General features: G+C 42.8%; 1 protein-coding gene across 7 annotated transcripts in view; it reads left to right on the plus strand.

Moving 5' to 3' along the window:
- Window positions 1-16,840, plus strand: part of LYST (lysosomal trafficking regulator) — a 242,995-nt gene that overhangs the window by 209,385 nt on the left and 16,770 nt on the right. For all 7 annotated transcript variants that reach the window (XM_042909178.1, XM_042909177.1, XM_042909181.1 and 4 more), the window contains 4 exons: window positions 4,414-4,644; window positions 6,566-6,755; window positions 10,036-10,172; window positions 13,088-13,186. In XM_042909178.1, the coding sequence (XP_042765112.1) occupies window positions 4,414-4,644; window positions 6,566-6,755; window positions 10,036-10,172; window positions 13,088-13,186 (657 nt within the window). The remainder of the gene's footprint in view (window positions 1-4,413; window positions 4,645-6,565; window positions 6,756-10,035; window positions 10,173-13,087; window positions 13,187-16,840) is intronic.

Here is a 16,840-nt window from a genome sequence, read left to right on the forward strand (position 1 = left end):
AGAAGACCAGGCACAGGTTCCCAGTAGTCTTCTCCCAGAAGATCACAAAGAACACACTGACCTCCTCCAGCAACACGTGTGCTGTTGTCTGCCGGGGAAGCTCATTAGCGACTCAGAGCCCAGTGTTTATATTGAGGGCTGGTCATGTAAGTACTCTCTCTCACACGTACTGAAATCCCAGACTCCCGGAAGGAAGGCAGGTGTTCAGTATAAGCACATCGTTTGTGCAAACAGTTGAGGCACAGTGAGCCCCTCCTATGAGTTAGGAAACGGCAGGAACTCTCCTGAAACCTGTGTTCCCTTTTAGCAGCCAAGGGCCAGCCTTACAGCGGGTCTTTGCAAGGAGAGCAGCTCAGGCCTGCCACGTTAACTCTTTCCTGCACACTATCCTACATGTGCATTCTCTTTTGAAATGGCATCATTTTTCCTTAATACAGAAACGATATTTGTGCCTCGTTAGAAAAATGTATAAAATACAGACTGCAAAAGGAAGATGTTTAAAAATCAACTTTGATATCGCTATCCAGAGATAAATATCAAAACCACCTTCCAGACTTTTTTTATACATATATATCATTCCATTTATATTATACCACTGTTCCATAGGATGGCCATATAACAATAATTTATTTAACCATCCCCTATTGTTAGATATTTAATTAGTATCTGTTTGCTATTAGAAATAATAATCCTGAGAGGCCCCTGGGTGGCTCAGTCAGTTAAGCGTCCAACTTCCGCTCAGGTCATGATCGTTAAGCGTCCGACTTCCGCTCAGGTCATGATCTCACAGTTAGTGAATTCGAGCCCCACGTCAGGCTCTGTGCTGACAGCTCAGAGCCTGGAACCTGCTTCAGATTCTGTGTCTCCCTCTCTCTCTGCCTCTCTCTCTCTCTCTCTCTCTCTCTCTCTCTCTCATAAACATTAAAAATAATAATAATAATAATAAAAAGAATGACCATGCTTAGATAAGCACTTATAACAAGTATTTAATCCCTTGTGATGGCAGTGGTGGTGAGTGTTGAAGGTTATTTAGTTTCTGAAGAATCTTTGAAATTTTATTTTGGCATTTATAGAAACGTTATGTCTAGATATGTAATGAAATTGGCTATGCCTGATTAAATGCTAAAAGCTACCCTGTACAAGTGGGTCTGCACAAAACATGACAGGTCTGTACCCAACTACTGACGGCTAAGAAGGACATGCATGTTGCTCCCCATCTGACTCTCGGAGGCAACAGCAGGAAGGAGAAAAGTGTAGCACTCTTTACAGTAAAGAGCCTGGAATTTTCACCACACTTGAACTAGCTGCCAACATCGTACTTAACTTCATTTTTGCCTTTTCCTCGATATCACTTTAACGAATGATTTTTTTTCCATAATTTAACATTATACACAGTCTTTTTTTCCCCAACACTGAGGAAGAAAGAACAGGACTGTGACAAATCCTGAATTTTTACCCCACTTCCAGTCCGATTATTGCCCTAACCCCCCTTTCTCTCCAGCTTCATGTCCTAAAAAGGGTGACAGCATGGAGGACACCGCCCTCTCTACCATGTTTTAGTCAGAATGGGATACTCTGGCGTTGTTTCTCGTCTGGTCTTCTGCCTCCTGCAGAGGAGAGCGAGCAGTGCTCTGGCCTCCACCGACAGCCTCACCAAGACGGCCCAGGGAGGCCGAAGGGACATGGCGGCTCATCACAGCCTTCTCTCTGCCAACTTGTAGTCAGTTTCAGTGTGTGTGAAAACCTCCAAAGCAAACACAGGGACAGGAAATCAGGATTAAATTGATCCTCTCCGAGGATGCATAAGGCATAGGTGTGTTGCTCTTGAGCTTACAGGACGGAAATCAAAAAGACTTTGCTTGGGTTTCAATGATCCTAGTGTTCAAAGTCCTGATTCTTCAGTCCAGGAAAACAGGAGGCATATAGGCCTCAAAAATCCAGGCTCCTTGCTAAGAGAAAATATGCCTCAATAGCTGAGATCCATAGACATCCCCAAGATGGCATATGTGAGTGAAGGGAATGAAAAATTCTTTCTCCACCCTTCAAGGTGCTTCCTGCTGGAGTAGGAACTAAATATACATGAGACAGCTTAACAGAGAAAAAAAAAAAAAATCCAAAGTTTACTTACATGCACAAAGAGGCTCAAAAATGAAATTAAGACCCAGGCAGGCAGTTTTTACACTTTTTAGACGAAGGGACAATAAATCTATGAGGGATTGACAAAACGAAGAAAACCTAACTTTGGGAGCTTCATTTAGTAAGGATTTCTAAACAGAATTTGGGCTGGGGTAGTAGGTTAGTAAAAAGTAACAAGAGTTGTTTATGCAACCTTCTCCACTCTAAATTTCCCATCTCTGGTGATAAGGATGTCTTTTTACTTCCTGCTACTGGAGGAAGCTCTCAGGGGGACAGAGAAGGGTCTGGGTCTCCTTGCACAGCCGGTCTCTTAAGTAACTTTTATTTAAAATAATCAGTATGCCAAAGCAGCCCATTGGGGCAGCCTGCCCTTGGCCCCTACATGAGTTAGCAACAGAAAACCCTCCTGTGAAACCATCCATTGTGTCTTAGGAGAAGAGGAATCAAAACCTTTCTTGGAGCATATTAATGTTGAAGAACAAAAGAGTATTGGATATCACATAATTTCAGGCTGATACAAATGGCTTTGAACTTCTAGTCCTCATTTCTACAAATTGAGAAAATTGGGGCAGGGCGGGGTCCTCCGCTTTTCTTCTGCCCCTGTGTTGCCATAAGCTGAAAGTTACCTTGTCTCGTCATTTTCGTTGACCCCCTGAAATGATTTTGGCTGACCTCTTGACTCTAGTTTTCTGACCAATATCTGACAGGTGGTTACAGAAAAAGTACGTCCACTTGCTAATCTGCCTGTAGAAGCTGTTATTTTAGATTAGCTTAATTGAACATCCTGGTTATATTTTCATGAGTCCTCACTGAAAGACAAGTCCAAAGAAAAACCTCATTTGGTTTTCTTTTTTTTTTAATTGGGGCATAACTGACATGTAACATTATCTTAGTTTCTGATGTAACATAATGATTCGATATTTATATACATTGTGGAATGAGCACCACAGTCTCATGAACAACCATCGCCACGCATAGTTACAGAATTTTTTTCTTGTGATGAAGACTTTTAAGATTTACTCTCTTAGCATCTTTCAGATATGCAATACAGCGTTATTGACTATAGTCACTGTGCCGTGCATGACATCCCCAGGACTTATTTATTTCATAATTAGAAGTTTGTGTCTTTTGACCGCCTTAACTCATTTCAGTTCTGTGTACCTATGAGCTCAGTTTTTTCGTTTTTTGCTTGTTCATTTGCTTGTTTAGATGTCACATATAATCGGTATCCTATGTATTTGGCTTTCTCTGGCTTATTTCACTTAGCATAACGCCCTCAAGGTCTATCCATGTTGTCACAAGATTTCATTCTTTTGTATGGCTGAATAATATTCCTGTGTGGTGTGTGTGTGTGTGTGTGTATCACATTTTCTTCATCCACTTATCCATCAACGGACACAGCTTGTTTCCATGGCTTGGCTGTTATAAATAATGCCTCAGTGAACATGGGGGTGCAGCTAGCTCTTCAAATTAGTGTTTTTGTTTTCTTCGGATAAATACCCAGAAGTGGAATTTCTAGATCACATGGTACTTCTATTTTTAATTTTTTGAGGAACCTCCATACTGTTTTCCATAATGGCTACACCAATTTACATTCCCATCAGCAATACACAAGGGTCCCTTTTCTGCACATCCTCACCCACACTTGTTTCCTATCTGTTTGATACTAGCGACAGGTGCAAGGTGATATATCATTGTGGTTTTGATTTGCATTTCCCTGACGATGAGTGACGTTGAGCACCTTTTCATGTGTCTGTTGGCCATCTGGACGTCTTCTTTGGAAAAATATCTATTCAGATTTTCTGCCCATTTTTAAATCAGGTTGTTCTTCATTTTGTTTTTTGCTGTTGAGTTGTAGGAGTTCTTTGTATATTTTGGATATCAATCCCTTATTAGAGATATGATTTGCAAATATTTGCTCCTATTCAGTAGGCTGCCTTTTCATTTTGTTGATGATATCCTCTGCTGTGCATATAAATGAAGTCTTACATTCTTTGAGGTTAAAGTAAAAATCAATTTTATAAACATACACAATTAGCACCCATCAATCCAGATACGTAATTTTCATTCACTCATTCAGGAACACTGATTACTTCTCTTCTTATCTCATCAAGACCATTAATAATTACTAACTGATCAAACACAATTAAAAGCCATTTCCATTGAAATAGAGAAGAGTAAACTACTACCTAGAGAATAAAACAAGTTGTTTCCCCATTGGTGTCGTTGCCAATCTCACTCTGTATATACCACCTCTCGTTCCCTTTTACTCTTCAGACGTATTTCGGAATGGATGTGTCTGCAGTTGAAGACCCTGTTCAGAGGCGGGCCCTAGAAACCATGATAAAAACCTACGGCCAGACCCCTCGTCAGTTGTTCCAGTCGGCCCACGCGAGCAGACCCGGATCCAAGCTCAACATCGAAGGAGAGCTCCCTGCTGCCGTGGGGTTGTTAGTACAGTTTGCTTTCAGGGACACCCGAGAACAGGTCAAAGAAATTACCTACCCGGTATGTCATTTGAATTCTAATAGTATTTGGCAAAAACTGATCCAACTCCAGAGATATCAGGCCCTCTCCCCAACTCCACGGACACCCCAGTGAACAGGGCCTCGGCCTGCAGGTGTGCGCCGGCCAGTGAGCACAGGTGCACACCATTAACAGCGCCGCTGTGTTCGGAGTGAATGCTGTGTCAGTGACACGAGAGAGTGCTTTGGGGAGCTCCGCTCAGACGGCCGGCTCCCAGAGGGCTATTCCCAGGGAAAGCCTCACAGGCACCCGCACACCAGAGGAGGGGAACCGTCCAGGACTGGAGAATAGTCTGAGCGTGGGCGTGGCAGGGTCTTGGTTACCATCTTCCACCAAAAGTACCGACCAGAAGCGTGAACGTTTGGTTCACAATTAAAGCAGAACCTTACGTGTATCTTTGGCCCCACCAGACTGTGATGACGAAGTGTTGCCTCTTAAAGTGGAAAATAGGCATGATTTTTCCTCTGAAATACAGAAGTAGAGCAAACAAGCCTGAAGAGAAAAATGGATTCTAACCCTCAGCTAAATTCCTCATTATCAAAGCAGCATAAGATGGGAGGCTGTGAACTGTCAAACGTTGTAAAGGTTTGCAGCAGAAAGCAAAGAGGGGAGGGAAGGAGGTTGTGAGGGCCCTGAACGTGACGTAAAGCGGCGTGTCTCTAGCTACAATAAACCGTGACCCAGTGTAAGGATGGTTTTCACAGACCTTGTTTTGACAGTCACTTCTTAAAATAAGGTTACTTAAATCACTAAATGTAGAACACAAATAGAACACATGGAAATTCTAGGGGCGCCTGGGCAGCTCAGTCAGTGAAGCGTCCAACTTCGGCTCAGGTCATGATCTCATGGTTCATGAGTTCAGGCCCCGCGGCGGGCTCTGTGCTGACAGCTCAGAGCCTGGAACCTGCTTCACATTCTGTGTCTCCCTCTCTCTCTGCCCCTCCCTGGCTTGCACGCACGTGTGCACACGCTCTCTCTCTCTCTCAGATATAAACAAACATTAAAAAAAAAGAACACCTGGAAATTCTTTATACTCATAGCTCACATATATCACATGTGTGTGTTGAACACAAACAAAAGTGATACAACCAGTAAAATTCAAATTGAAAACATCAGATGTTTTGCCAAAACCAGATCACCAAAGTTGTGTTTCATAGTTGAAAGCTGTGTTTTTTGTTTCATGTTTGTCAACGTAACCCTTAAGACTTTGAAGCCTCACAAATCACTGTAATTATCATTACCAGGGTCTGTGTCTTTCAGTGGAATCCATTATTTTACCATGTCAAAATAATTTAATAGTACATCCCTGAAAAGTAATAAATGCGATTTCATCTACTAATACTTAGTGTTAATCAGCTGTTTGCGGTTGGTACATAGATCTGAGCCGTATATCCGCTTGCAGTGGGAACGTGGCACCCACCCACCTCGTTCCCACTGAGGACCCACGTGTCCACCATTCTCTTCAGCTGGGACGGCCTGTCCCCGGACAACAGCCCCACTTTGCTCTCCCAGTTCTTTGAGGTGTTGCTCAGATGTCCCCTCCTCAATTCCCTCATTCCGTATCTATGACAGTAACCCCCTCGTTCCCTGCTCTCTTCCCTTTCTCCGTTGTTCTTCCTAGAGCTTCACCACCTGCCATATTGTCTGTGCGTCTGTCTGTTTCTCATCTGCCCCTCGGCCCAGCTAGAACCCAGCTGCATGCGGACTGGGGCCCCATCTGTACTTTCATCTGCATGTAGCAACAAGGAACACAGATTTCCATATGCTAAGCATAGAGCAGTAAAAAGTAGAATATAATTCTTGCCTACAAAGGGCTTCTAATCAGGTTGCTTACTCTTTGTTTAGAATTTCAGTTAGAAGTCATTCTCTATTTACTACCCTTGACTTTTTCCTTTCTTCTTAGAGCCCTCTGTCGTGGATAAAAGGCTTGAAGTGGGGGGAGTATGTAGGCTCTCCAAGTGCTCCGGTACCTGTGGTCTGCTTCAGCCAGCCCCACGGAGAAAGATTTGGTTCTCTCCAGGCTCTGCCCACCAGAGCCATCTGTGGATTGTCCCAAAATTTCTGTCTGCTGATGACATACAGCAAAGAACAAGGTAAAAGAAAACATTCTCAGTAGCTCTCTCATGAGATTTGACTGTTTCCAGCTCATCTGTGCTACTATTTTATTTCTCAGTCTTGAGTCCATGGTGAAAATCATTCAAATGTGTGGTTATTTAGTGCAAAGTAGGAATTAAACATACCACCTGGCGGGGGGTGGAGGGGAGGGATTAAATGCAGTGCCATTTGAAATAAGAGGAGGAGTCAAAGCCAAGAACAAGTATCGTGTGGTTATGCTCACAAGATGAAAGCATCCTATAGAAATATATCTTTTGAGGCCCTTGAATCCCAGAAGAGACTAGCAAATTAGTACCTCAGAAGGTATAGTCATGAGATTCAAACAAACAAAACAAAACAAGGAAGTCATGATAGCCTTGAAAATAGGTCTTAAAAACAGGTATGCCTGGAAAGCAATTCTTGTCTCAGCCTCTGTGCCCTAACTTGCTAACAGCAACACATGGAAAAGGGCTGTAATTACGTCATGGTTAACGTAATTAACCATTTCGTTATAAAAGAACTCTCCCTACTTACTAGGCACGGGCTTTGGGCACTAGAATGAATGCCTGGGGCGCTCATCTGTTCATATCAGGCGTGTGCAGATTTACCTAAAAGCCAGCGTGTGGCCTAGATAGACGCCTGTTGACAGTCACAATGTTTGTGTTTAACATTATTTTTGATACACCGTGCTCCTGGGGGTCCGTGCAGCTGGCTTCCAGCACGTGCAGCACTGCGTTATGACAGAGGTCACTTAAGGAAATTAAGTCTGCTGGCTGGGCCGCAGTTCTTTTAGACTTACTCTTGTCTGTATCATGGAATCAGTGATTGCGTTTATGCTTGTTTGTAATAAGAGGCTGCATATCATTTTATCTCAGTTTAGTGAATTAGTAGGGTAAGGCAAATCTGTTTAATCATACCTACTGTAATATCAGCAGTTTATTTTCATGAGTATGTTACAATTAGTTGTGAGGTGTGTTACAAGTTAATTTGCTGCTAATAATACTTAAAGTACCAAAGTGTGTGAATAATTTCCCTTGAAAAATTAATTAGAGTGGATTGAAGTTTGTCTCCGTTGAGCAGAAGAGAAAGGGCTAGTGTTACCGCTTAGCACGGTGAACTAAAATATGTCAAATATGGTCGTCAGTCTACCTTATTTGTGCCATTTCAACCAGAGCCCTTAGTGAGTGTGCCCTTAATAGCTGTGTTCGTTCAGATTACGCTTCGTTTCCTTGTGAAACACGTCTGGGATTTGCTGGCATCTAGGTGCGTGCAGGGGACACCACAGACCTGGCCACAGCCTCAGGAGGCACAGCGCCTTGAGTTTGTGTCCCAGCTCTGCTACTTAGCAGCTGTCTGACCTTGGCAAAATTACCTAAACCTTCTGAATCCTGGCTTTTGAGCCATAAAATGGGAATGACAGAAAGATTTACTTCACAGGTAATTTGCTGTTAAGATTAAATGAGATAATGCAGGGAATGATGAGCACAGTGCCTGACTCCTTCTAAGTGCTTAGTACATGTCCATCAGGCTGTAAGCGCCCTGGGCCCAGGGACCGTGTGCACTCGCCGCTGCACCCGGGACGCAACAGCCCAGTGCTCCACAGCGGCCTTGCGGGAGTGAGGGCTCAGCTTGCAGATGAGAGTTCGGTCATGTGCTAACAGCTGCGTGGTGTGGCGCACCCTTGCATCAAATAACTGTGTGGTTCTGCTAAGCTCTACATGCATAACACAATGTAACAACTAAGCTGAGATCCTTTTGATGATCTTAAACCCAGGATAGGCCAATTACTTGTAAACTGTGCCTCAGAAGTGCCTGAGATGCTTTTTTTCAAAACATACTTGCCTGGGTCCCATTTGAGCCACTGTATCAGCCTCTGGGGCTTGAGTCCAAGCCTGTGCATGCTGAAAAAGCCATTTTCTTACAAACTGCGATTTAAATTTCACTATTCTAATCGGTAAAGGAGAAGTTTATTTTTCTTTAAAAAAAAAAAAAAGGTGGTGCCTCTTGTAAGTGCTGGAATGAGAAACTGGGAACGGTTATATTATGTATTTCATTCACTGAACACTTGGTTGACTGAGTACCCACTGCATGCCAGGCATTATGGTGGAATTCGAGAGGCCCTGAGACTCCCGAAATGTGGTTCCTTTCCCCAGCAGCTTATATTTAGAGCAGCTTATATGAAGTGAGTATATTCCAGTTCCTTTATTGCAAAACTGATGTCAACATTTGGTATTATAGTCGACAAAACAAAACCAATCTGTGAATTACATTTTCACTGTGCTATTGATTCTTTCAACAAATATTCATTTGTTTTATTCCTCTATATGTGGGTTCATTATATAGGTGCTGCAATAAATAAAGCACGTTGTCTCTCCGAAAGGGGCTTGAGCAATCCAAATTTCAGGCCAGTACCGGGTATGGCATTTATGCTGCATTACCTATATTCAGCCCACCAACAAGAATAGATTTTGAATAGTACTGAAAAGGGATGTCAGAATGTCCAAATCTTTATCCCCCAAAGACATAAAACTATGTTGTAAAAAAGAGAAAACAGAACCTCTTTAAATCAAAGTCTGCTATGCAAAGCCCTTGCACTTGACAGGATGGAATGAACCCTTCCTAGGACAGGTATTGCTTCTAAGGTAGCCATGTTCTTTTTCTAATATTGATAGTTAGTTGTCTATACTGATTCTTCAGCAGGTGGTATCTACAAAGTTATTTAAGTAGTATCTAGTTTATATTTATTTATTTTTTAAGTTTTTTTTTAATGTTTATTTATTTTTGAGATAGAGGGAGACACAGAATCCAAAGCAGGCTCCAGGCTCTGAGCTGTCAGCACAGAGCACGAGGCGGGGCTCAAACTCACCAACTGTGAAATCATGACCTGAGCCATGACCTTAACCAACTGAGCCACCCAGGCGTCCCTAGTTTTTTTTTTTGTTTTTTTTTTTTTTAAGTCCAAGTGTCATAGAACATGAATAGAGTAAGCCTATCATTGTCTTTTATAAAAATTCCTTAACAGATATTTTAGTACTAAATCAAATCCCAGCCAAAGCATCACAAGTGAAAAAAAAATAGAGTTCCGCTCTTAGAATCCCATTAGCATGAAAGGAATAAAGCTAATTTAAATTGGTCCATCTTATGAATGTAAAGGTGATTTGCACTGGAAAGATACTATGTTCTGCTACGTAAACTTCAGCTTTTAACCCGCCATTCTGGGGGGCTGCCGGTAACAGTGGAGCGATGGCAACCGGACACTTTTCATTTCTCCTTCTCCAGGTGTGAGAAGCATGAACAGTACCGACATTCAGTGGTCAGCCATCCTGAGCTGGGGATATGCTGATAACATTTTAAGGTTGAAGAGCAAACAAAGTGAGCCTCCAATAAACTTCATACAAAGTTCTCAACAGTATCAGGTAAACTTTTTTATGAAGTACTTTATAATACCGATTAAACACAATGCTTTAAAAGGGAGTCAGACCGGTAGCAGCTGGTCTTTAACATTCTGCAGTTAACCCAGCCCAGAAGCTGACGATGCTGGACTTTGCCTTGTTTCCAGCGCTCCGGTTTCCCAGCCATTGCTGTCCTGACTTTGTCCCCAGCTTCTGTCTTCTCCCCAGTACCTCACAGAGACAGTGTTATAATCACCGAGTCAGCGTCAGCTGCGGGAACAAAATCAGCATTGCTTCCTTCTCAGTGTTCGCTTGTCTTTTGTCACTGTGTCATTCTCTGTAGCCAGAGTGCCATCTTCTCTGCCTGGTTTTTGCAAAATAGACTGGGCGTTTAGGCATCGCGATGGGGTAGAAGGAGCACTGGGCCCAGCGAAAGCCCTCTGATCCGAGTTAGTGTCCCAGCTTGGCTATTTCCTGTGTGGCCTTCGGCAAGCACCCTCACCTTTCCAAACTTGAGGTTCTTTCCTCCTCTTTGAAACTGGGGTAATGGGACTCCCCACTACTCTCCCATAAAGCTGTTGTAAAAATGTCTCCAATTGTATATATATATAGTATATATACTGCATATGTACACACACATACACACACACACAAACAGGCACACGATACTGCCACAACTTTTTCCCATAGTAAATTGTACGTTAAACCCTCTTCCTGTGACTTTCTTTCCGTGGGAAATTCTTTTGCCATTTTCCGACTTCCGTTATCTACATAACACCTGGTGCCTATTCATGTGTCCTAACATTTTCTCATTCCCTGGGCACGTGAGAATGGAGTAAGCTGTTTTGTGGGGATTTTGGGCGGTGAAAGAAAGGAGAGCAGTGACTCCTTTGCTTAACCCTCAGAACACCTGAAGAAAAGGTCATGACCTTTTGTTATCTGGTTACCAGTAAAGTAACAAAAGTAAGCGAAAGGACAATGAAAAACCACCTTATTAGAAATTTTCGTAACCATTTGAGCATCACAAAATTCATTTCTATCATGTAAAGTTTGGCACACAGGCATATCATTAAAGAACAAAAGTACTGTTGTAAGCCCTTTTAGCAAAACAGGATCATCCAGATTCTTTTAGAAAAATACCGTGTGATGAAGAACTTCCAGTCAAATGGCTACCTGGATGAGAGCGCCATATTTTATCTTCATCCTTAGAGACCTATCGTTCCCTCAGCAGTTCCTTAGCTTGAGAAAATTGTCCCGGATGTTACCGTCTGAGGACTCACACTCCGATCTCACCTCCACGATCAGCGATCAGCATCCTCATCATCAGAGATGGGAGTCCTGCCATCCCCTTGCCTTCACCTTCTGACTGATCTCAGAATCGTGAAACATAGTCCCCTGTCAGTTTTCTTCTCTTTTCTATTATCAGTAGAACATGAAAAATTCTGAATTCCCAACTGTGTTCGATGAAAGCTAAAAGCAGACTACAGAAATGGTGTCTCCAGCCTTCCTTTATGTTTTCTTGAAAGATGACAACACTCTTTGGACAATGCAGTGAGAAAACCAAAGGATGACAGTTCATTTCACATCGTACATTATCCTTCCAGGAGATCCATCATTCTTCATTTTCTTGCTTGTTTTGTGTTAGCATCGTTGGGAATAATTGATGAAATAACTCCCACAGTGATGAAACAGCAAAGTGTTTTGAGCCAGAGGGAAGATGAAATTCCTAAAACCCTGTAATTGTAACTTAGGTTTACAAAAGAGTTCGGCAGACCCATATGGTAATTGCAAGACAGTGAGTTTTATTCTATATATAAAAAATAAATACGTTTTCTCTTTGTTCTTATGGAAGACCTCTAAGAAAGAAGTCATGAAATATTAACCCTTACAAATAGAACTATTTAAGAAAGAAATTCAAAAAATAAAATTAGATCCACTGGATGCTGATGTCTGGAAGGTTAAGGAGAGCCAGGGTGAAGAAAGTAGTGGACATTTGAGCACATGTACAGGTCCAGGGGAAGAAGCCAGCAAAAGACAGCTTGAAATTCAGAGAGAGTACAGACAAAGGTTCTGCGGAACACTGGGTGGGGGTGGGGCTGGCCTTCAAAGCGAGGGGCTTTCTCCTCTAAATCAGGAGAAGCCCCGAGACACTTGAGGTGCAAAGGAGGGGAGAGGATGAGATCTGTGGCTGATGACCTCTGTCTTCTCAGCACAGTGCAGTGTCAGGGGACGTGGGCTGTGGGGCAGGTGGGACTACAGAAGGGACGCAGGGGAGCAGAGCCACTGGGGACGGGGGGGGGGGGGGGGGGGGGGGGGGGTCAGCTGGTGCCCGGAGCCAGAGGAAGACTCAGTAGGCAGAGAGTTGAGTGGCCTTGAACAGGGCCTCCCTGGTTAGGACTGAAGGGTTTACAGCCCCAAAGGAATAATCCGAGATTTTCTTCTCCACCTCTATCTTTCCTTCTCCTCCTATTTAAGAGTCTTTAGAACTGTGAGAAGCAATACCTCTATCTGAATGTACCCCATTTCCCCACTAGAAGCAGAAAAAAGAAAAAAAAAAGTAAAAATCAGGTAAATGTGTAAAACCGCACACAGGCACACATCACACACACATTCAGCCTGGATCGTTTTATTTAAACTTCTGAGGAACAGATGACTCTGTGTGTGTGTGTGTGTGTGTGTGTGTGTGTGTGCGCGCGTGTGTGCGCAGAAAAATGTAAAATCATAGATGATGATATACTGTAATACTCAGAAATAGCCTTTAGACATCTGGCTTAAAGTTACAGAATACTCTGTTATTATATCTTGCCCTTTTTTAATCACTTCAAGTAAAATGTTCATTAAATGTTGTGGTTATATATATTTTAAATAATTGTCAGAGAAGTAGAAACATTTCTCCTGCCTTTTAAACACGCTGATCCTTGGTTTGTCCCCTTTCAAAGGTGACTAGTTGTGCCTGGGTACCTGACAGCTGCCAGCTGTTTACTGGGAGCAAATGTGGTGTCATCACGGCCTACGCAAACAGGCTCACCAGCAGCACGGTAGGCCTGGGGCTCATGTCGCGGCTAGTTTGGGATTTTCCTGTTCGTGAGGGGGAAAAAATGCTTATGAAGTATAATTCGTTTGTAGAAGATTAACTGGAAATGTTTGCACTCTAATCTTTTGTTCTTTAGTCTTTTCTTCACACAAGCTCTTAAAATATAAAAGGTCACGTATCTGACTCTTTAGGTTTATTAGGATCATGAAAATTTCTGAAAATGATTATAAAGATCTTATTTTTGGTGTCACAGACAGATGGCATTTTGAGTCATGATCTCTTTTGTGATGATACTTCTTCATCACATTGTGATGTTCGTTTGCGTGTATTCTCGGTGTCGACCTGAACGTCTAGGAGTATACCACAGGATTCTGTAAAATTTGGAAGTCTAGAACCTCTAATATTTAACCTTCCTACAGCCTCTGGACTGCAGCAAAATCCAAATAGCCCATCTTGATTTCTACCACTTTCTGAAAGAAATTTATTTTAGCCATTTGCTGAATTTCCGGGATTTGAAAATTAAATTATAAAGCAGTCAAGTGAAGAAAAGACATATTATGCAATACTTATTTTTAATTTACTGTTGTTCTTTCTTGAATCAACTCTCTGTGGTGCTGTTGAAGGTACGTAGCAAGTTTAGGGTAATAACTCAGTAATTATTTTATTCTAGAACTTTCTTCTTTCTTGTGCTTTCCGCCCCACCCCCACCCCATTGCAGTTTTCTTTCTTAGATTATTAAATATGTTTTACTGGGTAAACTGGTCTTGCTAGCATGGGGTGATGCTAGGTTCCTCTTACTTCTCTGTCCAAGTTTATTCCCTTTTAAACTCTTATTAAGGTTCTTTGCCATGATTCTTGGGGTATAAATATGACCATAATAGTGTTTCTGTCTTTTAGCCTAAGGGACCATTAAAATGCTTGAAGCAGGTATAATTTGATCTAACCAGCATTGTAGGAAGCCCACTGTGCACCTGCCAGGAGCAACACTGGGGCGTATGAGCCTGAGGCGGGTGTGCGAAGCCCAGAGGCCGCTGTCGTGGTGCAGGTGGGCCATGGGGGTGGCTCTTCACAAGAGATGGGCACGTGCGGGTTCTCACAGGAGAGTGAGGTATGTGCCCCGAGAACAGTTCGCACCCAGGCTGGAAGGACACCAGAGAGGGGCCGGATGTCAGGAAACCTGACAAGTTACACTTGAGCTGGATCGGAAAGGATCAGTTTCCTAAGTAGAGAAAAGAGGAAAGAGTTTTTCAGGCACAGGAAACCAGCAACGTGGCAAGAAAAGAATGGTAACTTGGGGGGTGGAAAATACTTGTATGTGTAGTTTAGGGTCTGAAAGTCTGGGAGGAGAGGTCAGAGCTGGGGAGAAGGGGCCTGGGGTAAGTTCTTTTGTACCAGAACAGAAAGAATGATGAGGAAGCAAGCAGAGAAGGATCTGAGCTCTGGGAATGTCTCCTGTTCGCTCCCAAAGGCCTACAGTGGATGTTAATTTATATCATCTCTAATATTGACTGCTGACAGCACGTGTGTCTTCAAAGCTCACCCTTCGGTTTCCTTCTCCTCCAAACATATTCGGAGCCCCGCCGCTACAGCAGTTGCGTGCTTGCACACTCAGATGACTTTGCACCATGACTCCTGTTTAGAAACTAGCTTCCTCTTCTCTTTTTACTTTTCCTTTTGTTTTTGCCAACCCTTTGAACAGCCTGTGCTTGGTTCTTCCTTCCATTCTTACTATCCTTTAAGGTCTTTTTTTTTTTTTTTAATGTTTTTAATGTTTATTCTTGAGAGAGGAAGAGAGAGCACGCACGCACGCATGAGCAGAGGAGGGGCAGAGAGAGAGGGAGACACAGAATCGGAAGCAGGCTCCAGGCTCTGAGCTGCCGGCACAGAGCCCGACTTGGGGCTCGAACCCACAAACCTTGAGATCGTGACCTGAGTTGAAGTTGGACGCTTAACCGACTGAGCCACCCAGGCGCCCCACTATCCTTTAAAATCTTAATTGTATACTAACACAGCGTGTAGTGCAGATTAAAAAAAGATGAAATTGTCAGTACAGGAGTAATTGTGCACAGCATAGCTTTGAATGTAGCAGATGGGAGGCCTCGCTGTCACAGTGTGAATACAGAAAGACGTGCTTCTTTTGCTTTTGAAGTTACTAGAAGCTTGGGAAATCTTATGTTGCTTACGCTTCCACAGTTATATATTTACCTGGAAGTAGATTTTTCAGCTTTATTTATAAGGGTTTTCTTTTTCTCCCAAGGATACTAGCATTAAGTAATCAAGTCATGAGATCAACAGTTATTATTTAAACCATGTCCAAAAATGCATGTTAGCTATGTGGTTTTAGCACTGTTTTTTTTGAGGGGAGGTAACATGGGTTTTTGTTGATGTTGTTGCTGCTTTTCCTCGGGGACCCCCTCACCATTTTGGCACCCCCGAAAGCTGCATCGTGACCAGGTGCCTGTGTGGTTAGCAGGAGACGCCTTGTGTCTCCAGTTTCTGTTCTCCCAACCCACTGAATGCCGGGGTTCTACAAGTATTTATGTTCTCATGGGAGGTAGCTTTAACACCGACAAAAGACGGGCTCCCCGAGGGCCATGCAGGGTGTGACCAAAGTAGTTGTTAGGAAATATTTTCAAGAGGGTCTTATGAAATACATTCCTTACCTAGTGAAGCATATCTAACCGTAAGCCTTGTAAGTTTCTGTTGATTCTCCCAAGATAGTCTTCTAAAATGTATTCCACGTAAGGGTGCATGAGTTGACTTGTTAGAAGGAATTATCTATAAGCTGTTTATAGATTAGAGAAGAATGTCTGCTAAAAGTGATAACTGATTTTAAAATAATTGCTCTTGAGTCAGTTTTTTCACTAATTAACTAGTATGGCCACATGATCATCATGTAAGTGAACAACTGTATTTCTGTTCTCTAAATCAGTGGTGGCAGGAGAATAAATATGAGGTTTATCCGAGATAGTATTATGCCATTCAAGAGAAATTTTTAAATGAAGTAGGCCATGATTCCTGTTCTGCTCATGGAAATTATTTTCTGACCTGTCAGGGAATCATCTAGTAACACTAACTCTTACAGTCATTTTAAAGTGTAAAATCTTTAAAATTATCAAAAACCACTATAGGGGTCCTATGCTGTGTTTACCCCATAAATATTATTCATGATCATGGGGTAAACACACACAAACACACACACACGCGCATGTGTGTGCAATGAAAGCATCCAAGAGCTAACACACTATCATAAAACTCCCAAGCCAGAGATGTAAATAAGCAGGGGGGGAGCTCTGGCCTTGAGGGCATTGTCAATTCTGGAGTATTGACCCTGTCGTTGGACGCTTTTGTGAGAGGAATCAATAACAATACCCAGGGACTGAGCAAGCTGGGGAGTCCCACAGAGGGCCTTCTCCAAAGGCTGGTCCCTGAAGGGCTGCCCCCTAAGAGTGAGGATGAGTCCCATGGGACCACCTTTCGTGTGGCATTACAGCCTGGGTCACAATTCCCTGGGGTGTCCAGATCTCAAGACTTGACTTTGGCTAAGGTGTCTGTAGGCTGGTAGGATGGTCCAGGTCGTTCGTTCTCTTCCACAGGTAGAGGAGCTCCTCCAAATGATTTTTTAAAATGTAGCCACAGATACATAAAACCAGGAACA

The sequence above is a fragment of the Panthera leo genome, chromosome D2 (assembly GCF_018350215.1).
Source record: "Panthera leo isolate Ple1 chromosome D2, P.leo_Ple1_pat1.1, whole genome shotgun sequence".
Classification (NCBI taxonomy): domain Eukaryota; kingdom Metazoa; phylum Chordata; class Mammalia; order Carnivora; family Felidae; genus Panthera; species Panthera leo.